We start from the raw sequence: 24,365 nt of genomic DNA, 5'->3' as shown, positions 1-24,365 counted from the left end.
TGTGCAGCTGTATTTGCTCAGAAGAGCCCTCCCAACTACCTAACACCAGGAGGACTACAGATTGATTGACTTGAAAAGGAGAAACTACTTTTGGAAGAAAGGAAGGAACAGGCCGCAAGACAACCCGCTCCCTAGAAAAAACTCCAAGAAGGGAGTCCTACAAGAGAAAGCCTGTAACTCAGAAACACGCCTAGCATGAAGTAATGGCCACCAAAAAGACCGCCTTCAGAGTAAGATACTTCAAAGGGCGGGCGCACTAGAACAGAAAGAACCAGATTAAGATCCCGAGATGGAATAGAGGGCCGCACGGGAGGCCTGAGCAACCTGGCCACCCGCAAAAAATGAACCACATCAGGAAGGGCCGTCAAACGTTGACCTGTCACTAACCCACGAAAGGCTGACAAGGCCGCAAGCTGAACCCGAAGAGAAGGCCAAGCCAGACCTCTATCCAGGCCATCTTGCAAGAACTCTAGGATGTTAGGCAGAGAGCACGAAAAGAGACCTCTCCCCGCCCATGGCACCACCCTTCAAAGAGACGTCAAACCCGCACATAAGCCCGAGAGGTAGAAAGCCTCCGGGACCCCAAGAGAGTAGAGATCACCTTATCTGAATACCCTTTCTTACCTAGGCGACCCCTTTCAAGAGCCAAGCCGTAAGACAGAAGGGAGACGGGTCTAACATGGGAATGGGACCCTGTGTCAGAAGGTTGACCAAGAGGGGCAGAGGAAGAAGATCCGTAACCAGAAGCCTCACCAGATCCGCATACCACAGCTGTCGAGGCCAATCCGGAGCCACCAGAACCACAAGACCCGGATGGCGAACATTGCGGAGAAGAACTCTGCCCACGGAAGGAACACATACAACAGTCCCTCCATTGGCCATGGTTGAACCAGAGCATCCAGACCCTCGGCCAGACAGTCCCTGCGACGACTGAAGAAGCGGGGCACTCTAGCGTTCCCATTTGTGGCCATCAGGTCCAACAGGGGCTGACACCAAGCCTGCACTATCAACTGAAAGGCCACGGGGCTGAGGCACAACTCCCCGGGATCTAAGATGTGACCACTGAGGAAGGCCGCCTGAACATTCTCCACTCTGGCTACGTGAGAGGCTGAGAGGCCCTGAAGATGCAACTCCGCCCAAAACATAAGCAGAGCCGCCCCCTGCGCCACCTGAGTGCTCTTGGTGCCTCCCTGCCGAATGACGTAAGCCACCACTGTGGCAACGTCCGACAGAACTCTGACCGACTTGCCTAACAAAAGAGAGCGGAAGGCTAACAGCGCCAGTCGGACAGCTCTGGTCTCCAACATATTGATCAACCAGGATGCCTCCTACGTGGACCAAGTGCCCTGAACTGAGAGACCCAGACACTGAGCCCCCAACCGAGGAGACTGGCACCCGAGAGAAGCACCGTCCACTGCGGTAGACCCAGATTCACCCCCTGAACCCAATGAGAGGTCTGGATCCACCACCGAAGACTGTAGAGCACCAAGCCTCGCAGAGGGACAGGGACATCCAAACTGTGCCTCTGGGGCGACCACCTCTGGAGCAGAGCATACTGAAGAGGACGCAAGTGGGCCCACGCCCACCTCACTACGTCTAGGGACGCTGCCAGGACCCCAAGACTTGGAGGAAATCCTGCGCCCGAGGACACCGGGACGCCAAAAAGGAGGCGAACCTGAGATTGCAATTTGCTTACCCAGGCCTCTGGAAAGAAGAACTTCCCCATGGAGGTGTTGAACAGAACCCCAAGGTACTCCAGACGCTGAGCCGGGACCAACCAACTCTTTGCAAGGTTGACCACCCAGCCCAGTGACTGGCGAAATTCCACCACCCGAGCCGTAACCCGGGTGCTCTCCTGTAACAACTTCGCCCGAATAAACCAGTCATCCAGGTAGGGATCTACCAGAATGCCCTCTGACCGCCGCGACGACTATCATCACTTTGGTGAACGTCCGGGGAGCCGTGGCCAGGCCAAAGGGAAGCACACAGAACTGAAAGTGCTGACCCAAGATCGCAAAGCGAAGGAAGCGCTGGTGAGAGGACCAAAAGGGAACATGCAAGTAAGTCTCCGCCGGAGCAAGAGAAGTCAGGAACTCCCCGGCTGAACCACCAAGACAGACTGCAGTGTGTCCATGCAAAAAAAGGGAATTCTGAGAGACCTGCTGACCCCTGTTTAAATTGAGGAGGGGCCGAAAGGTCCCCTCCCTCTAAGGGCACCACAAAGGAAATGGCGTACCAGCCGGTGCTGCACTCCTGAGGGGACAATGGAACATCCGCTTTGAGATCTAGCAAGCGCTGATTGGTGAGGCCCGACTTTAGTGCAGGAAGAGGTGGTAGGAGCATACCGCGAGTGATTTCCTTCACTCGCTGGCGCTCCAGCTGCTCTCTCCTGCCTCTCCAGCTGCTCTCTCCTGTCTCCCCTGCTAAAAACCATATTTGCAGTTTTTCAAGATTCATGGGTTTTTTTTATATGCATTTGACAATAATTGTTAGAATGTCAAGTGATTTGTACGAATTATCTGATTGAATATTGTACACTTGTTGCAAGAGTTAAAACTGAATAAAGAATTTAAAAAAAAAAGAAAAGATTCGTAGGAGTTCCTGGAACGGAACCTCCGTGAATATCGGGGGAGTACTGTATCTTTTTCTGGATCGATGAGTAGAGGATGCAGGAGATAAGAGATTTATTTTGTTTAGGAACTTATACAGGAGAAATATGTTTAGACTTTGAGCGATGCTTCCCAGACTGTAAAGTTGGAGTAGACTGCCGAGACAGACTGGATTCATGTCTGGAAACATGACGATCTTGAGAAAACAAACGGTACTTGAAAGATTTTCGCTTCAGAGAAGGAGAGCTATGCCTCGATGATTTTTGCTTTGGTGATATAGAAACCCATTTCAGTGGAGAGTGATGTTTAGGAGAACGGTGCTTAGCTGAAACGGAGCGATGCTTCGAGGATCGGTATCGAGAGACCTGACTCGATGAAGACGATCGATGTCGTTGAGGTGGCACCAATGAAACCTCCTTAGTACTTGTAGCTGGTATGGAGCGATGCTCAGGCTGGACAGGTACCTAAGATGTCGACATGGGTTTAAACCTAGCAAACATGTGCCCAAACTGCAACTGAAAGACAGTATCGAGTTTCTCTCTGAATTCCTGCATCAATCCCTACCGGGATTACTGATGCTTGGGGCTCGTCCGGCGAGGACGAATTCGAAGATGATGCCCCTCGGAATCTGGAGACAAGCCACATTAGGGGTCTCTGTTTGGCTAGTATGACTATACTTGATACCATCGTGGCCTGAGACTGTGGCTGGAGGTTTCTTAGCTGGCTTACCTGTCGGATATGGCGACACCGACTTGGACTCCGGCTTTGACTTTGGCACTGACTTCAGCACCGGTGTTTCAGGAGATGTTGAATCCTTCGATGTCGTTGGTTTTGCTGGTGTTGAGGGTGTGGTAACAGCATCCATATTACCAAAGATGGCTCTCTGTTGAATAAGATGATTCCGTATTGATCGTTTCTCCAAAGTAGCACAGCACGCACACAACTCCACATGGCTGTGGAGTCGGTAGATAAATGTTCCGACTCCAACTCCTTAGTTTTTTGTACTTCAGACTCCGACTCCAGGTACCCGAAATTTCCTCCGACTCCGACTCCTCGACTCCAACTCCGACTTCCACAGCACTGGTTAATTTTCAGATCGTTAAAATGGAATGTCAAGTTGAGAGAAATGAGCATTTTCGACACCACCTTCTTTTTGCTTTTAATCAAAGTTCTAAGGCCGCAGAAGCTGCTCGCAACATTTGTGCTGTGTATATAGTGGGTGCTATAGCTGAAAGAATCGCTTGTGATTGGTATGCCAAGTTCAAAAATGGAGTCGGTAGATAAATGTTCCAACTCCGACTCCTCAGTTTTTTGTACTTCTGACTCCGACTCCAGGTACCCGAAATTTCCTCCGACTCTGAGACTCCACAGCCCTGCAACTCCACTCAGTGATCTGGTCCCAAACAGTTAATACACCACTTGTGAGGGTCTGTGATAGATATAGCGTGCTGGCACCTCGTAAACCTTTTAAACCCAGTGATAAGAGTGGGACATGGGTGGAAACACCACCTCAGCAAAATCAAATTCTGCAGGTTGAAGTGAGAGAGTAGGCCCTGCTGTTGAGAAAATGGAAAGAAAAAGAAAAAAAAAGTTGTTTTTTTTAAAGAGCAAGTACTCGAAAACCTCGAAAGGACAACCCGAAGGGCAAAAATGTGGAGAAGGCAGCACTAGTTACCACACAGAACCCGAAGAAGGACTTCTTGGCTCCACAGAAAAACTAGAACTAAGGAGGCACGTGCCCTACTTCGGGCAGGAAGGCAGACGGGCCTGCGCGTTGCGGCCAGTCGCAAACTTTCTACAGTTCTACAAGCAAAATGGCTTTTGCAGCTGTCTGCATTGGGGCTCCGTGGATGATATCGCCCATATGTTGAGAATATGCTGCCTGATTTTCCTGGGATTATATACAATCTTGAATGGAATGTAGCAATGCTGTTTAATGCTAGGATTTTTTATCCTTATATTTCCTATAGATTTTTTTTTTCTGCAAGTTTAAGGAATCACTTCACCCTTGATGTGGGCTTAATGAATATTGTGAAATAATTTTTTTTTATGTAATAGGAATTTCCATTTTCTTTAATGATATTTGTAGATTGTATATGACAATTTGAAAAGCCAGTTAAAAAAAAATGTCTCTGCTTTGTAAATTGGTCTCTACCAGAGCCTCTAATACAGTAGCATAATTAAATGAAATAACTACTTCTGAAGTTTATGAGGACAGACAGGGATGGCAGAGATTACTTGCGGGGACGGATTTGATTCCTAACCCTATGCAGCTCTCTACCTTCCAGGAAGAGTTCAAGGAGAGCAGAAAACTGGCACAATTGTATGTTCCTGAAAATATTTTCAAATAGTGGTCTCAAAGGACATGATTTGGCAAATTCTTACGCCCTTGTTATGGCTGGTGGGGATCCTCAAGCCCCACCAACTTCAAGGGTCCTCTGGTAGCAAGATCTCCTCCCTCTCCCACTTGCTCCAGCCCACAGCATTGTCCAAGCACTGGTCTCCCCACCACCACCACATGCTCAAAAACTGAGCATACAAGGGGAGGGCGGGGCAGGTGAGATGCACAGATAGATCTATGGGCTGGAGCAAGTGGGAGAGGGAGGAGTTCTTGCTGCTGGAGGGCCCTTGCAGTTGGTGGGGCTTGTGGATCCCAACCAACTCAGTTATTTTTAATGCTTTAATTGGCACAGGGGGAGGGGATATGGAGACCATGTGTGGCCACCCAGTTTGCCCAGTGGCCCACCCTAAATATGAGTTCTGGATATGCAGCTGGATTGGGGATAGAAGAGAGCATGCAATGGGAAGATTAGACGGTTAGCAATAAAAATGAACTGAAGGCTCCCTTCAGACTGGCACTGGCTCAGGATTATTTTTGTCTGTCAGAACAGACTCCACTGGCTCTCTAAGCCATATGCCTTGCCAGTATTGGTGGCAAAGCTTACAGCTGAGGCACTTCTCGAAAAATTTTTGCGAGGTGGAAGAAATGGGGGAGAGGGACTCAACTCGTGATCCGTTGAATGTGACACTCCCGAGGTCAGATAGACTTCCAAAAGGGTCCCCCAAGCTCAGTCCGGCACCAAACGGGGACAAGGCGGCCACTAAACAACTTCCAACAGGCATACACTAACCAAGGGAAGACTGGCACAGCTTACCACACCTGCTGAGAACAGACTGGTTAGACTAGAGCATGGGTGTCAAACAATCACATAAGGAGCCAAAATCTAAACCATAGGCTAAGTCGCAGGCCGACTTTTTAATTAAGATACTTAGGGGTCCTTTTATTTGGTACGCTAACCGATTTAGCGATTGCTAAATGTGCACCTTAATAAAAGCACCCCTTACTCTTAGTAGAAGTATAGTGTTACAACCTCTCCAACCCCATGTCGGCTCTATGATGGGCCAAAATTAAAAACTTGGGACAAATCAGTTTTTGTTCTCTCAAAAGAGACCTTGCTTTTTTAGCTCCAAAATATACTCAGATGGCATCTAAGGTCACATTGGTGGGTTTGGACTGCAACAACATGGAACCATCAATTCTTTCATCACTAATTTTTGTGCCCCTGCTGTAGCTTCTGTAGTGTCTTAGGAGCAACTGAATGAAGGCTTCCATTGGTTCAACCCTCTCACCTCCTTTGTCTATATTCAAGATGTTATCCGCCATGGGATCTAAGCCACCAGTAAAATCACAGATGAACCCCTTTGTGGCAGGCACTTCAGCATCTCCCATCTGAAGCATCATAACTGCCTATACTGGCAAGCTCTGAGCCCTCAACTACAATGGAGACACTCAAACTAAGGCTGTATCACATCTGGCTCAACAATGTGCAAATGGTTTGGGAACTCAACCCTTCGATAGCTTTTCCTTTAAAATTTTCAGGCAGGCAGCCGGGAGGAATAGGCGGACCCGAATGACAACAGCAGCTGGAAGGGTGCAGGTGACCTCGAGCGTAAAGAGCGGTGGCAGTAGAGAGCACAACGTGGCGTCCATGAGACTTGAGGCATGTGAATCTACAGCTGTAGATCCATGCACCTCAAGTCTTAAGGCCACCTGCTGTGCGATGCTGTGCTCCTGATGCTCTCTACTGCTAAGTTGGCCCGCCGGAAGGCATCAGCTGTAGATACACGCACATCAAGTCTCGCGGCAGAGTAGTAAAGACTTGAGGCATGTGACTCTACAGCTGATACCTTCCGGTGGGCCAGCTTAATTGCAAATTTTTCATTGTCTGGCGGGCCAAATTTTATGACACTGCGGGCCAGAGTTTGACATGTCTGGACTAGAGGGAATCACAGCTATTAGTATTACAGCTAAAGTTTTGTCTCAGTCTCCACCTCCTTGTCATGGTGAGATATTATCAATCATTGAACTGTACCGGTCTGGAGAAATGCTAAAGAAAGAACAAATTAAATAGGCTGCATATGACTCAGAAATAAACTCATTCACTGGAAATGTTACTGACCTAGGTTCCATTTCCTGCAATATATCTAAAGATTCTTTGTTGTTATTTTTCTGATCAATGTTCTGCTCATCTCCATTCATAAATATATCACATGTCTGCACGTCTGCTGTATCCTGTAATGAATCTTCTAGTGAACACAAATCCAAAGCAATTATTGAGCCACTTTCCGAAGATGTAATTATTTCCTGGGATAAGCCATCATTATTTATCTTATCTGGGGAAAAAAACCCAAACAATCATTAAATATCCTTCAGACCAAACTACAGGGAGGGACAGAATGAAAATGTCTCATTAATAATGAAATATATATGGAAATGAAAGGGAATTTTAGTTATTAGTTTTATGCACAAAGTTATCCAAATATTTCAAATACAAATTAAAAAACCAAAAAATGTATCAAAAGACAACCAAAATAACTTCTCTTCCACTTTTAACATGTTATAAAACTTTTGTAGAGTGCTATGTTGTACATCAAGGGAATAGGTCGTTCTCTTAAGTTGTTTTATGTAGGGCCCTTTGATGTGGAACATCTTGCCCTCTACTATTTCTGAACTGTGTTTTCTGTTTTTCGGAAAGTCCTGAAGTCTTGGTTGCTTTCTTTTTCCTTTGATGTCTGACTGTGAATTATGGATTTTATGACTGTTATTTTATATTTTATTTAGGCCCACTTTTATAAAGCCACAAAGCCAAGTGTTATGCGTCAAATGCTCTGAAGCCCATTCAATTCCTATGAGCATTTACCGCACCGGTCGGCGTTGCTGGCTTTAGGTAAAGAGGGGGTTAATTTGTATTGAGATTTGTGTTTCATTATATTTTGTTTTCTTTTTGTAAACCACTTTTAAACTTTGTATTAGGCGATAATGAAGACAATAAATCAAATCAAATAAAGCTACCTAACTAATTAGTATTAAATTTTGTATGTGTATATTATTGATGTGGAACTCTGTGGACTACAGAGAATGTGTATGAGATTGATATGAGATTTTTTTTCAGTAATTTGTATGTATTAGATGGGATTTTTTTTACTGTAATTTGAATATTTTCTGGGAGGGCTTTGGGTTAGATTTCTGGATGAAGGAGAGAACATTCATTGTGTCAGCAATGCAGGAAAGATTTGAAGTGTGATGGATTCCTGTCTGCAATTATAAGAGAGAGTGAACAATAGTTGATGTGGCCATCAAGGTACTAAGAGAATCATGGTGGCCTGTTCTTGGCAAAATTTGATTGAGATTTTCCCCAACTAGAGGAATTGGAAGACTAGCATAAAGAAACTTGCCCCAACAGTCAAGGAAGAAGGCATCCAATGTCAAACGATTGGGAGCTGAAGGCAGTATATATCTTTTTTGTCTTAAGCCATGGTAAAGGGTTACAGTAGTCTAATTGAGATATTACTAAAGAATGTATTAAAGTAATATATTAAGGGCAGAGGGTTCCAGTAAAGGCTTTATGAAACTGATCATTCTAAGTTTTGATAAACTGTGTTGTACCACTGAAGATCTGCTTTTGAAAGTTAAGTCTATTGTCAAGAGTGACACCAAATATTTTGATTGTAGGGACCAAAGGTACAGGTACAGGTCAGGATTCCAGTAAAATTGGAGTGACAAGTATTTGAGTTTCTGAGGTGGTAAAGAGCAGGTCCTTTGATTTTAATAGATTTACAGATAATTTATTTTCTCAAAGCCAAGTAGTGATTTTCTGCAGTGACTGATTTTTTCTGATTTCTACCTACCGAGTTGATCAGTCTGATAAAGAATTAATGGTCCTTCTTCACTGTCTTCAATACCTTGGTCAGATATTTCTTCACTCTGTCAACAAAATGTCAGCAATTATAACCAGGCCAGTTTTGTAACTGTTAAAGTAAGTTGAAACTGCTACATTTATTTTGAACTTTCTCAATATCATGTCTATTATATTCTATCCTACTTCATCATATAAAATATATTATTAGAACCTGTAAATGCTGATTACAGTGAAAAAAAAAATGCTGGGTACCTAAAAATGGTGCCATGTGCCAGCCTACACATACAGAAGGGAACAAGGGCAAAAGAAGTGGAGACATCAGAAGGGGAAAGAGGCTAAATAGGAGAGAAAGGCCAACAAAAAAAGGAAATAAAATTTATTATATCTAACAGGAACATTTTCCTTCTCGCCAGGTATGTGGCTTCTAAGGTCATCCCATGGGAAATGGCCCACTTTTCTACACCCACATTTCCTGAAAAAAAAGAAGCTTATGTGTTCCTTCTGCTTGCATACGTAGAATGTGACTATTTGAATTAGTACAATATTTGTTGCCTCAAAATTTCTGGAAGGCTTTTGAGGGTGTCTTTTATAAACCATAGTTCAAAGAAATAGCTAAGATTATTCTTTTCTTCAATGGACTAGGAGCACTGGGTGGGGAACTCTTGACTATTAATCCTCTGCTCAGACAGCACAGTTACTTACTGTAACATGTGTTATCCAGGGACAGCAGGCAGGTATTCTCACATGTGGGTGACGTCATCCATGGAGCCCCGGTATGGACAGCTTTAAAGTGCATCGTCACATTAAGAACTTGAAAAAATTTGCGAACTGCCTGCACCGTGCATGCTCGAGTGCCTTCCCACCCGACGCTGCTCGCGGCTCTTGAGTTCTTTAAGCAAGCTAAGAAGCCATCCAGGGGAAGTGGGTGGGTTGTAAGAATATCTACCTGCTGTCCCTGGATAACACTTGTTACGGTGAGTAACTGTGCTTTATCCCAGGACAAGCAGACAGCATATTCTCACATGTGGGACTCCCTAGCTTACTACAATGGGATGGAGGGAGTGTTGGCCATTAGGAAAATAGATTTTGCTATACTGCTTGGCTGAAGTGACCATTCCATCTGGAATAAGATTCCAGATAGTAGTGAGATATGAATGTATGAACTGAGGACCAAGTAGCAACTTTACAGATTTCATCAATAGGAGTGGAGTGAAGAAAAGCAACTGAAGCTGCCATAGCTCTTACTTTATGGGTTGTGACACGACTCTCCACTTGTAGCCCAGCCTGAGCATAACAGAAGGAGATACAAGAGGCCAACCATGTAGAAATCATTCTCTTGGATACTAAATGTCCCAACTTGTTAGGATCAAAGGAGACAAAAAGTTGAGGAAATGTTCTATGAGACGAGTTCTCTGCAAATAGTAGGCCAATGCTCGTTTGTAGTCCAGAATGTGAAGAGCCATTTCCCCAGGATGAGAGTAAGGCTTAGAAAAGAATACTGGAAGTACAATAGATTGATTAAGGTGAAATTCTGTGACAACCTTTGTAAGAAATTTAGGATGGGTGAAAAGCACCACTTTGTCATGGTGGAACACTGTAAAAGGAGTATCCACCATCAGTGCTTGAAGTTCACTGACCCCTCGAGCTGAAGTAAGGGAGATGAGAAAGACCATTTTCCAAGTAAGGTACTTGAGGTGAGCCGCAGACATTGGTTCAAAAGGAGGCTTCATCAAAGAAGCAAGGACCACATTAAGATCCCAAATTACTGGAGGTGGTTTAATATTGAAAAGTCCTTTCATGAATCTGGACACAAAAGGACAAACAGTGAGAGGTTTCCCATCGACTGGCTCATGGAAAGCAGTGATAGCATTGAGATGAACTCTAATTGAAGTGGTTTTGAGACCTGAATTGGATAAATGTAGAAGACAGTCTAATACTGAAGAGACAGAGGTGGATTTAGCCTCATGATGATGAAGAGCACACTAGATGGAAAACCGTGTCCATTTTTGCTGGTAAAACTTCTGTGTGGACGGTTTTCTGGATGCTTCCAAAATTAGTCTGACAGGCTGAGAAAGATGAAGATCAGCCAATGCTAGGCTGAGAGGTACCAAGCTGTCAGGTGCAATGCTGAAAGACTGGAATGTAGAAGAGATCTGCGATTCTGTGTGAGAAGGGAAAATTTGAAGAGGTATTGGTTCCTTCATACTGAGTTTAAGTAGCATGGAAAACCAGGGCTCTCTGGGTCACCGAGGAGCTATAAGGATCATGGTGGCAGACTCCTGCTTGAGCTTGACACGCGTTTTGAGAATGAGGGGGATTGGAGGAAAACCATAGAGAAACTTGTGAGTCCAATACAGTAGAAAAGCATTTGCTTCCAGATGGTGAGATTACTGCTGGGAGCAAATCTAGGGCAGCTTGTGGTTGAGGGGGGCACAAACAAGTCTATCTGAGGAGTCCCCTACTGAGAAAATATGGGACGCAGAGTTTGTCTGCAAGATAATTCTGTTCCCCTTGAATATATATTGCTTTCAGGAATTTATTGCGAGCAATGGCCTATGTTCAAATTTTCTGGGTCTCCTGACGACCACGTGCTGCCTTGTTTATGTAATATATTGCGACCCGATTGTCCATGTGGATAAGAAGAACAGTGTTGGTCACAATGTGCTGAAAAGCCACAGTGTTCCTGACCCCGCCCATGACTTTGGGTCTCATCCTGGTGGCACTTATGTTTATTAGACATCTGTGTGGAGCACTGTCAAAGTCTTTGCTAAAATCTAAATAAACAACATCTAGTGCACCCCCGCTATCCAATTCTTTGGTCACCCAGTCAAAGAAATTGCTCCTGGAATGTCAACAATGTTGACTCAACATTGACTGGAAAGAACAACTTCAATGCCTGGTTGTGTTAGATCTTGATCTTTGTCAATGGGGAGTGCGTGCCTGGTCCTTGAGGCCCCTGATAATTGATGCTCAGGTTAGGCCAGTACCAGTGGTGTCACAGTGGTGGCATGAACTGTGTGGGTTTGCAGCATAGTTGCTAACTCCCTCTGTAGAAGCTCCCTGATCTGGTCCTGGATAGTCGGCACCGGTACCGAGGGTGTTGAGGCATTGGTGACCTCAAAAATGAGGCAGCTTCACAGATGACACCACCTGCAGGGAAAGAGAATGAGCCTCCGGATGTTAACGCTTAGTATGCATTGGAGTGGAAATCATTGAAGACTCCGACAGGTCGAGGAAGCATAATTTTGCTTCTTAGCTGGCATCCCTAATGGAGGCAATTGAGATGAAACCAATATCAAGTGGGTTGTTGTTGCTGGTGGCAACATCAATGATAGTGTTGTCTTTGATGCCAATACCTAACTATGGGCTTCAGAATCAGAAACGGGGGACATCTTTGAAACACCAGATGACGACCCCAAAAATTTCTTGTGTTGAAACTGTATAGACTTCAAGGATCTTTTTTGTAGCTGGGAGCAGTGCTTGCAGGTCTCAACCAGGAGTTAGGTCCCAGACATCGGAGGTACCAATTGTGCGGATAAGTACCTGAGATAGTTCTGCTGCACTAGGTGCACTGCTTGAATCTGCTAGAAGGCCTAGACATCGAAGAAAAAACTGCCGCTGTCAAGTTAAAGGAATCAATGGTCCTGGGGAGGTCGAATAGGTGAACCTCCCAGCTTGAAAACAGGCTGTACAGGTTCAGAGGGCCCAAAACATTAAAATATTAAAAAATTGAATAAAAGTCAATAAACAACAAAAAAATGAACAATATACTGAGGAAAAAATAAAAACGGAAAGGCACAAAGGCAAAAAGTTGATATGCTTCAAAGAAGACCAAAAAACACAGCTTCTCAGCTCCATGGTAAACTGAGAACTGATGGTCCCGCTAGCCACTGGGCAGAAATATACCAGGGCATGCACATACAAGCAGTCTAGAAACTTTTGAAGAAGTTTAAAGTGACAGCACACTTTTTCACTGTCTGTGCCAGGTTCTGCGGATGACATCATCCAAATGTGAGACTATACTGCCTATTTGTCCTAGGAAATTATTTTTATTTTGAGGGTAACTTCTACAAACATATTAATGAAACAACAACATCCTCCTTGACAAACTTCTATGTTGGAAATTTTGAAAATAAATTTTTGCACAAACATCTGTATAAGGATAAGATAATTTTCTGGTGCAGATTTATAGATTATATAGTTATGATCTGGCAAGAAGAATTGGAACTATTAGACTTTTTGGTTGGTTAAATTCTAGCAATATGAATTTGAAGTTCTAGTGGGTATATGATAAGAAGGACAATGCTAAATTCTATCTTGGTTTGACTTAAATTATCCGGGGATAGATTGGAACCTAGGCAACTCCAGCTGCAGTAGAGAGACCAAGTTCCTGGATGCTGTAGGCGATTGCTTCCTGGAACAACTTGTCATGGAAAATATGAGAGGAAATGCAATTCTAGACTTAATTCTAAATGGACTATGAGGACCGGCACAAGGTATAGAAGTAGAAGGGACACTGGGAAACAGTGATCACAACATGATCCACTTCAACCTAAACACAGGAACAAAAAAAAAAAATATCGATCCAGAATGACGGCTATAGCACTGAACTACGAAGGGATGAGAGTCATGGTGAAGAAAAAGATTAGGAAGATGATAAGCACTGTAAATATGCAAGAGCATGCATGGTACCTTTTTAAGGACACAGTCACAGATGCGCAAAATTTATATATACTGCGTATTAACAAGGGTTCCAAGAGGAAGAAGAACAAGGAACCGGTGTGGCTCACTGTAGCAGTGAAGGAAGTGATCAGGGACAAGACTTCGTTTAAGGAATGGAAAAGGACAAAAACGGACGAAAACTGGAAAAAGCACAAACATCATCAAAGCAAGTGCCATAAGGTGGTAAGAGGGGCCAAGAGAGACTATGAAGAAAAATAGCCAAGGAGGCCAAAAACTTTAAGCTGTTCTTTCGATATGTTAAGGTGAAACGACCCGCAAAGGAAGCGGTGGGGCTGTTACATGGCCATGGAATAAAGGGAGTATTAAAAGAGGACAAAGCCATCGCCAACAAACTGAACACATTTTTTGCGTCTGTATTTACCGAAGAGGATATATCCAATATACCAGAAGCTAACAAGCTATACACAGGAAATGAAGATGGGAAATTGACAGGGATGACTGTCAGTCTAGAAGAGGTATGCAGCAGACTGATAGGCTTAAAAACTATAAATCCCCGGGACCAGACGGCATCCACCCGAGTGTAATCAAAGGACTGAAAGGGGTTATAGCTGAACTGCTCCAACTAATAGCCAATCTGTCGATCAAATCAGGGAAGATTCCAGAAGACTGGAAAGTGGCGAATGTTATGCCGATCTTCAAGAAAGGTTTGAAGGGAGATCCTGGAAACTACAAAGCAGTGAGTCTGACTTCGGTACCGGGAAAGATGGTAGAGGCGCTGATAATGGACCGCATCATCGATCATCTTGATGGACACAAACTGATGAGGTCCAGCCAGCACGGCTTCAGCAACGGAAGATCTTGCTTGACAAACTTACTGCACTTCTTCGAAGGAGTAAATGGGCAGACAGACAAGGGTGACCCGGTCAACATTGTATATTTAGATTTTCAGAAGGCGTTCGACAAGGTTCTGCATGAACATCTACTTTGAAAAATTGTGAGCCATGGAATCGAGGGTGATCTACTCACGTGGATTAAAAACTGGTTGGCGGATAGGAAATAGAGAATGTGGGTAAATGGACAATACTCAGACTGGAAAAGTATCACGAGTGGAGTACCGCAGGGTTCGGTGCTCGAGCCTGTGCTCTTCAACATATTATAAACGGCCTAGAAATTGGCATGAGTGAGGTGATTAAATTTGCGGACGATACAAAGTTACTCAAAGTAGTGAGGACACAGAATGGAATAGGCCGTGAAATGACAAATAAGGTTCAACGCGGATAAGTGCAAGGTGATGCATGTCGGTAACAAAAATCATATGTACGAATACAGGATGTCCGATGTTATACTCGGAGAGAGCCCCCAGGAAAAAGACTTGGGAGTACTTATAGACAAATCACTGAAACCATTTGTGCAATGTGCGGCGGCAGCGAAAAGGGCAAACAGAATGTTAGGAATGATTAAGAAGGGGATTACAAACAGATCTGAAAAGGTTATTATGCCATTATACCGGACCATGGTACGCCCCCACCTGGAATACTGCATCCAACACTGGTCGCCGTACAAGAAAAAAGACAGTACTACTCGAAAGGGTCCAGAGAAGAGCAACAAAAAATGGTTAAGGGACTGGGGGAGTTGCCGTACAATGAAAGGCCAGAGAAATTGGGCCTCTTCTCCCTTGAAAAGAGAAGACTGAGAGGGGACATGATCGATACATTCAAGATATTAAAGGGAATTGACTTAGTAAAGAAAGAGAGATTGTTCACCCTCTCCAAGGTGAAGAGAACGAGAGGGCACTTGCTAAAGTTAGAAGGGAAAAGATTTCGTACAAACGTAAGGAAGTCCTTCTTCACCCAGAGAGTAGTAGAAATCTGGAATGCTCTTCCAGAGACTGTTATAGAGGAAAGCACCCTTCAGGGATTCAAGACAAGGTTGGATAAGTTCCTATTGGAATAGAACATACGCAGGTAAGGCTAGACTCAAATAGGGCACTGGTCTTTAACCTAAGGGCCGCCGCATGAACGGAATGCTGGGCATGATGGACCACTGGTCTGACCCAGCAGCGGCAAATCTTATGTTCTTATGTTTGAATAAATATTTTGTTCAAGTTCAATTTTATTTGATAAATCGCCTATATAAAATATTCTAAGCGATGTACAGATTAAAACAACTTATGGGGGAACAAACAGTCCTAAAACAAATTTTAACAAATTTAAAACAATAATATAGATAACAAACAGTATTGAGACATAAAAGGTTTCACTATATATATAAATTAATGACTAACTGGATACACTAGGAAGAAGGGAGAAAAGTTACAATTATATCGGTCTAGGAAAAAAGAAACAAAAAAGGGTAAAAACACATAAGGGAGGGGCGGAAGAAGAGAATGGAACAGGAAGAAGATAGAGAAAAGAGGAGAAAAAAAAAATTTTAAATTATCAGTTAATAAAAGCATCATTGAATACAAATGTTTTTAAAAGTTTTTTGAACGAGATAAGGTCTTTTTCTTTTCTGATATAGAGTGGCAGAGCGTTCCAAGTTTGAGGAGCTAAAACAGAAAACATTCATTTCTCCTTGTACCCACTATTTTTAAAGAAGGGACTGATAATAGGTCTTGAGATGACGACCGGAGAGATCGGGGAGAATAATAAGGAATAATCATTTTAGATATGAATTGTGGTTCGTTAAATAACAGAGCTTTAAAAACTAAAAATGCTATTTTAAAAGTAATTCGGTGATTAATAGGCAACCAGTGGGATTTGATCAGTAGTGGAGTTACATGGTCGTATTTTTTTGCTTTATGAACGAGTTTTATTGCAGTGTTTTGGATTATTTGAAGTCTCTTCTTTTCTTTTTGCGGTACGTTAAACAGCAGAGAGTTACAGTAATCTAGTTTTGAAATGATCATAGAATGAATAAGTATGTTAATGGATTTTGGTTCTAAAAATGAAGAAATAGATCGTATTAAACGGAGTTTATAAAAACAGGATTTAACGATTTGGCTAATGTGGTTATGAAAATTTAGATTAATGTCAATAATTACGCCTAGAATTTTTAAAGAAGATACTGATTCTATTGGAGAATTGTCGAGTATAAATGAAGAAATTGGGGTGATGTCTTTTCTCCAAGTAAAAAACATTGTTTGAGTTTTCTGTATGTTCAATGATAGTTTATTAGAGCTGAGCCAATTTTTGACTGTATCTAGTTTGCTATTAATTGTTTTGATGTCTTCATCTTTTTCGGTGCACTTGGCCTGCTCTGCATTTGCTCAGTATCATTTCTTAAGACAGATGAGATATCACCAAGTGCTCAGTTCAGTGAAAATATTTGGAAGTTAGATTGCACCATTTTATCACATTTGTGCTTCTTAGTTTAAGAGTCTCATATTAATTTAAACTTTCCTCAGCTGTTTATAGTTGCAGGGATCATTCCCATATGGCAGTCCCACATGGCAATGTCACAAAATGGCCATCCACCTTAGTCATCCATGATTGGAATAGCCTTCTTATAAGTAAACAAACAAAAAAAGCAAACAAATGTAAAGAAGGCAATAAGAGGGGTAAAGAAAAAGCCAGAAAAAAAAGGTCAAAAGATTACCATATATACTCAAATATAAACCGGGATTTTTGGGCCAAAAAACTGGCCCAAAAATGGGGGTCACGGTTTATATTCAGGTCATCCCCCAGTGACCACCCCAAACCCTCCCGGACTTTTTGCAGGCCTGCCTTAGGCCGGGACAGGAGGAATCCCTCCCGTCTCCTGTCCCGGCCGACACTAATAATTACCATCCTCCCTTCCTCGCGTACCTAGTTCCCTGGTGGTCCAGCGTGTATGCGCTGAAATCCTCTTTTGTAAAAGTGGCAGCCAGAAGCGCATGCAGGAGTGAACTTTACGTGCTCCCAGTCAGCCCTGCACTGCTCATTGATAAGCTACCGCGAGAACTGCAAATCCTGCAAGAACTTGAGGCAGTCTATCAATGAGCAGTGCAGGGCTAGCCGGGAGCACCAAAAGCTTGATCCTGCGTGAGCCACTGGCTACCACTTATACAAAAGAGGGTTTCAGCACATACACGCTGGACCACCAGGGAAATAGGTACGCAAGGGAGGGAGGGTGGTAATTATTAGTGTCAGCCGGGGCAGGAGACAGGTGGTTTAAGTTAAGGGGCTGTTGGTGGAAGGGAATTTGTTTGTATTAGGAGGTGTGGGGTAGGGATTGGGTGCTGTTGGGGGTTAGCATTTGTGATTGGGGAGGAGAATTGCCACAGCACCTATCCTGACAGTGCCTTGCACTACCAGGTTACTGGAAGCAACAGTTGTTGCCTCTTTTTCAGGTGACGGTACGTTCAATTGCACCATCACCAATCGTGACAGCTAGTGCATGGTATTGAACCATGTGCTAGCTATCACTGCTGGCTGGGTTAGAGGGCAGTACGGGATAATCAAGCCATTGTGACATCACTGATGAGATTGGCTCTTTTTAGAGGGAAGAGGGTACAGGGAAGGAAGGTGGGACAGTGTTCAGAGCCTGGCAGGGGAGGCAGTATTCAGAGCCTAGCAGGGAGGGGGGCTGAGTGCAGAACCTTGCAGGTGAGGACGTGACGGAGGGGACACTAGGTGCAGATCCTGGCAGGGCAGGACACTTGAATATTAAGCCCCCGACTTATATTCGAATCAACCAATTTTCCTCCTTTTGGGAGGGAAATGGGGGTCTCGACTTATATACGAGTATATACGGTACTAGTCCTTTTATAAATATAAAAAACATTTGCTGTGGAGAACAAATCCAGCACTAAAGTTACCAACAAAGCTGTAAGATAACAGTGGACAATATCATTCACTGGAATTTTCATTCTAATTAATTCCTACAAAGAGAAACATCTGCAAAGAACTTTGGAAACACAGACACACAAAATTCTGAAAAAATTAGCAATACAAAGGTAGAAATATTTATTTATTTATTTATAGTTTTATCCCGTCCTCCCAGTAGTTCAGAACGGTTTACAAGTAAACATTCACAATGGAGTGAATTGGTCATACAAGATTATACAGTAGATTTAAATACTTGGACATACGAGACTGTGCAGCAGTGTAAATATAGGGACTATACAGCAAATTAAGAACAGTAGTTTAAATATAAGTAGTTTAGTTTAGATACAAGTTATTTGAGTATAGGCTGAGAGTGGACTATACAGAAATTTTTGGCAGAAGATTAGAATGGAGAAAGAGGGGTAGAGGTGGGGATTAAGGGGTTGGGTGTAGACTGAGGGTGACCTTTAGTTGAAGAGGAGGGTCTTTACCATTTTCCGGAATGTCATTAGTGAGTTCTGTAGTCTGAGTTGAGGAGGGAGTTGGTTCCAGAGTTGGGGAATGAAGTGGCTGTAGGAGCGTTTGCGGGCGATTTCTGAGAGGAGGGACTTTCCGGGGGGAATGCATAGGCATATCTCCGTTTCTGAGCGGAGGGTGCAGGTGGAAATGTAGATGGGTAGCTTGGATTTTTTGTAGGAGGGGGTGGTGGCATAAATTCTTTTGTGTGCTATTGCCAGGGCCTTGAATGCTCAGCGTTGGCTAATTGGGAGCCAGTGTTCAGCGTGGAGTGCTGGGGAGATGGGATCATGGTAGTTGAGGCTGTGTAGGAGGCGGATAGCTGCATTTTGGACACGTTGTAGGCGCTTGAGATCTTTTTTGGTTATTCCATTAAATAGGGAGTTGCAGTAATCCATTCTGGAGAGGACATATGCAGGTACTCTGGTGAAAATTCTGCTCAACTGCGAAGTGCAGAATTTGCACAGAATTTCCTACTTGCACACAATTCTACAGTTCCTATGCAGAATTCTGTGCAGACATCAGCACTGGCAGCTTTTCTTTATTTTCTCTTCCCTCTTCCCTATCTTTATTACACAGACAGAAGGCCATATTGGGCTGTTCCTCATTTGCTATTGTAGCACTGACTGCTTATTTGAACTGCCATTACAGCTCAGTAATTTAAATGAACAGTCAGGCCCAGGATGGCAGAGGAGTAAGGACACAGCCTAATGTGTACAATGTGCCACATGATTGGGGAAGGGAAGGAATAAATCAGGCTGGGGTAAATGCTGTGACTGTGGGAGATGCCATGGAGAGGGATTCTACAGCAAGCTCAGGATAAGTGCTGATGGAGGAGGACACCATATATGGGAAGGGCTCCTAGAGCAGCCTGGGGTAAACAGAAGGGATGCCACAGGGAGTGTTTTCAGAGCAGACTGAAGAGGAAGAGCATGTATAGCAGTGTACCTTGTAGGTGGGGGGACATAACAAGCTTGAGGTATGGTGAGCTAACTGAAGATGGGGTTGGAGGTGGGGCAGAGCAAATTCTGGAATGTGTGTTGGTGGTAGGTTTGGGGGTATAGCAAGCTTGATAATGTGCCATGGGGGGAGCAGCAAGCCTGAAGGTATGCCATGGGCATGTGGGGAGCCTGCTTGAGGGTATACCTTGGAGTGGGGGTGGGGAAACAGAAGGAAGAGAGGTGAGGTATGTGCTGGGGACATATATATGTGGGAGAGGGGAAACAGAGAACTAGGGATTTACTGCGCATTAGAGAGATGGAGAAGGGGAATAAAGAAGGCCTGGGAGGTGGGGGTTTTGAGGAGAGAGAACTGCAGTTGGAACATGAGAGGGAAGGGTGGAGCCTGAGGAGGGTTAAGGTGAGGTAAGGGATTTCAGTCCTAGGGGAGGAATTAGATATTATGTTGAGAGAATTCTGCACAAAACAAAAGCAAATCAAAATATACACCTCACACATGAACTATATAGAATCTTAAAATATTCTGCATAGAATGCTCAAATGTTTTGTGTAGAATTCCCCCAAATGTAAAAGAGCAAACCAAAGAACACAAGAACCAGGAACACAAACTTACTTTGGCATCATTCTGATCTGTCTTTCTGGTTCTTTTCATTATTTCTTCAATTCTCTGAAAAAATGAAAATAAATCAAACAGTACAAAATTACAAATTTTCCAAGTTTACATTTAGCATCAACTTCTACTGCTATTAAAGAAACAGATAACAAAATCAGGCAGAATTCAATTACTGTGTGTCAATCTCATTTAAATATCTAGCAGAAAAACTAGTTTGCCAGTTAAAATAATGAACCAAGGGATTGCCAGAAATAACTCCTTCAAATCTTGCTTCTCCGATAACTGTTTAGGAAACTGGTCACAATAGTTTGCCCAACTACAAATATGTAATAAACAACATTGTTGTTCTTCCCTTAACAAAACATGACTGTAGCATGAAATGATTTTATAATTCTGCTTGAAGTTGAAATATGTAGCAGGATCTATTTGGTTTTGTTGGAGATAAATTATGTAAGTTTGCTGGAATTATTGCCTGACCCAAGACAGGATGTGATTTAAATTATGGATTTATAATAGAGTGAACTTCTATTTGAATTTAAGTTAAAGTATATTCATTTGATGGATTTAAAAGTGAAATTCAGACTTGTGGCTAGATTCACTAAAGCCATGGATCCGATCCATGAGGGATCTGATCCGATCAGTGGCTAGGGGGCTGATTCACGAAGCACCGTCATGCAAATGAGGGTGATTATAATCACGCCCCCAACCGACTGCACAGATCGCCTGAGAGCGATCCCAATGCACCACCTACTTTGCCTGTAGATGGTCTGTACATGCGTTTGCTGTCTGTGGGTTTTTAAACACTTTTTAAAAAACATTTTCAGGGGGCGTGGCTTAGAGTGCGCAAGATGGAGGCATAACCGCGGAGCTCCTCAAGCCCAGGCAACTAACTGAAAGTAAAAGTCTTTTACTAACATCTCTCCTTACTAAAAACAATTGAAATCTTTGTCGGGAATGGTGGCAATGCGGCAGGGAAAGTCAGAGAAGTCGAGTATATCGGATGTGACAGCGAAAAGGTCAAAGATCACACAGCTGACGCCGATGAAAGTGCTGATCCCGCTTGAAGTTAAAGAAATGTGAAAAGGCTGACATTATTGCGGAGTTGTTCAAAATTAAACTAATGCTGCAGGATAATGCAAACAAATTAACGGAAGTAAAGGAGGAAGTCGTAAGTCTAAATCAGCAGATGCAGATTGTGAGAATAGCTGCCTGCTGTCCCTGGTAAGTAACATTGCTTTATTCCAGGACAAGCAGGCAGGTATTCTCACTAATGGGTGACCTCCAAGCTAACCACAATGGGATGGTGGGAGAGTTGGCAACTTAGGAGAATAAATTCTGTAATACTGTTTGGCCAAACTGTCCATCCCGTCTGGAGAAAGCATCCAGACAATAGTGAGAAGTGAAGGTATGAACCGAGGACCAAGTAGCAGCTCTACAAATTTCCTCAATAGGTGTAGATCTGGGAAAGCTACAGAAGCCGCCATTGCTCTGACCTTAAGGGCTGTGACTTTACTGTGAAGGGGTAATCCAGCCTGGGCATAGCAGAAAGAGATACAAGCCGCCATCCAGTTGGAGATGGTACGCTTAGAGATAGGACGTCCCAACTTGTTCAGATCAAAGGCGATGAAAAGTTGAGGAGCAGTTCTGTGCGGTTTGGTGCGTTCCAAGTAGAAAGCCAAAGCACGCTTACAGTCCAGAGTATGAAAAGTTGATTCTCCAGGATGAGAATGAGGCTTTGAAAAAAACACTGGAAGTACGATGGATTGATTGAGATGAAATTCCGAGACAACTTTAGGAAGGAATTTTGGATGAGTGCGAAGAACCACCTTGTCATGATGGAACACTGTAAAAGGTGGATCCGCAACCAATGCTTGAAGCTCACTAACTCGACAAGCAGAAGTGAGACCAATGAGAAAAACCACTTTCCAAGTGAGATACTTCAAATGAGCCTTGTCAATAAGTTCAAATGGAGGTTTCATAAGCTGAGAAAGAACAATATTGAGGTCCCAAACCACTGGAGGCGGTTTGAGAGGAGGATTGACATGGAAAAGTCCTTTCATGAATCTGGAAACCACAGGATGAGCAGAGAGAGGTTTCCCTTGAAGCGGCTGATGGAAAGCAGCAATTGCACTAAGATGGACTCGTATCGATGTAGACTTGAGGCCAGAATGAGACAGGTGCAAAAGATAGTCCAAAATCGAAGATAAGGAGGAATGTTGAGGCTCCTGATGATGAGAAAAACACCAAGTAGAAAATTTAGTCCACTTTTGGTGATAGCATTGTCTAGTAGCAGGCTTCCATGAAGCTTCCAAAACATCCCTCGCAGGCTGCGAAAACTGGAGAGGAGTTACGTTGAGAGGAACCAAGCTGTCAGGTGGAGAGACTGCAGGTTGGGATGAAGCAGAGATCCCTGATGCTGCGTAAGCAGCGATGGAAACACTGGCAGAAGGAAGGGCTCCCTGCTGCTGAGTTGAAGTAGAAGGGAGTACCAAGGTTGTCTGGGCCTCCGAGGAGCAATCAGAATCATGGTGGCATGGTCGGACTTCAGCTTGACTAGTCTTTTGAATGAGAGGAAATGGAGGAAACGCATTTAGAAAGAGATTCATTCAGTCCAGAAGAAAAGCATCTGCCTCGAGGCGATGAGGAGTGTAGATCCTGGAGCAGAACTGAGACAGTTTGAAGTTGTGCGGGGCTGCAAACAAGTTGAGGCGTTCCCCACAGAGAGAAAATGTGATGAAGGGGTGTGGAATGGAGAGTCCACTCGTGAGGCTGCAGGAGACGACTTAAGTTGTCCACCAAGGCATTGTCCGCCCCCTGAATGTAGACAGCTTTGAGAAAGGTGTTGTGGCGAATTGCCCAATCCCAAACTTTCAGAGCTTCCTGACAGAGGAAGACCGATCCCATGCCTCCCTGCTTGTTGACATAATACATGGCGACCTGGTTGTCCGTGCGAATGAGAACCACACGGTCGTGAAGCAGATGTTGAAAAGCATTGAGAACATTGAAAATCGCCCTGAGTTCCAGGAGATTGATGTGGCACTGACGGTCGGTACTGGTCCAATAGCCTTGAGTGCGGAGACCATCCAGATGGGCCCTCCAAGCATAAGTCGAAGTCGGTGGAAGGCGTGTGGAACAGTAAGCCTCTGGATACACTGGAAGAGAGCATCCACCAGCGAAGAGACTGAGTCAGAGCAGGAGTGACCTGGATGTGGTGAGTCAGAGGGTTGGAAACCTGCATCCACTGAGATGCCAGGGTCCACTGAGGAATGTGGAGGTGAAGTCTGGCAAAAGGAGTCATGTGTACTGTAGAGGCCATGTGGCCCAGAAGAACCATCATGTGTCTAACCGAGATGGACGGGCGAGCGGACACCGAATGACAAAGACGGAGGAGAGCTTCCAGACATTGTGGAGGGAGGAACGCTCTGAGTTGGATGGTATCCAGAACAGCTCCGATGAAGGGAAGAGTCTGGGAAGGTTGCAGATGAAATTTGATCTCAAACCCCAGACTGCAGGAACCAGATAGTGCACTGAGTCGCCAGGACGACTCCTTGAGACGTGGAATCCTTGATGAGCCAGTCGTCCAGGTAGGGAAACATCTGAAGACCATGGTTCCTGAGCGCTGCGGCTACCACAACCAGACACTTGGTGAAGACTCTGGGGGACGAGTCCAGGCCGAAGGGAGCCCTCGGTATTGAAGATGAAGATGTCCCACCCGAAATCTGAGGTATTGACGGGAGGCCGGATGGATGGGAATGTGAGTGTAGGCCTCCTTGAGATCCAGAGAGCATAACCAGTCATTCTGCTCGAGGAGGGGATACAGAGATGCCAGGGTCAGCATGCAAAACTTTTCTTTGATCAGAAACTTGTTGAGCACCCTGAGATCCAAAATAGGACGCATATCGCCTGTCTTCTTCGGAACAAGGAAGTACCGGGAGTAAAAGGAACCGGCTTAACAGCCTGGAGCTGCAACAAAACCTGAG

At 44.1% G+C, this 24,365-nt stretch overlaps 1 protein-coding gene across 4 annotated transcripts in view; it reads right to left on the bottom strand.

The window, feature by feature from the left end:
- MAP7D3 (MAP7 domain containing 3) overlaps window positions 1-24,365 on the bottom strand; it is a 289,399-nt gene that overhangs the window by 23,115 nt on the left and 241,919 nt on the right. For all 4 annotated transcript variants that reach the window (XM_033945723.1, XM_033945721.1, XM_033945722.1 and 1 more), the window contains 3 exons: window positions 20,386-20,439; window positions 8,799-8,874; window positions 7,070-7,283 (listed from right to left, as the gene is read on the bottom strand). In XM_033945723.1, the coding sequence (XP_033801614.1) occupies window positions 7,070-7,283; window positions 8,799-8,874; window positions 20,386-20,439 (344 nt within the window). The remainder of the gene's footprint in view (window positions 1-7,069; window positions 7,284-8,798; window positions 8,875-20,385; window positions 20,440-24,365) is intronic.

The sequence above is a fragment of the Geotrypetes seraphini genome, chromosome 5 (assembly GCF_902459505.1).
Source record: "Geotrypetes seraphini chromosome 5, aGeoSer1.1, whole genome shotgun sequence".
Lineage (NCBI taxonomy): Eukaryota > Metazoa > Chordata > Amphibia > Gymnophiona > Dermophiidae > Geotrypetes > Geotrypetes seraphini.
Note: the sequence above shows the minus strand (reverse complement) of the source record. Positions and strands in the feature narration are given on the sequence as shown.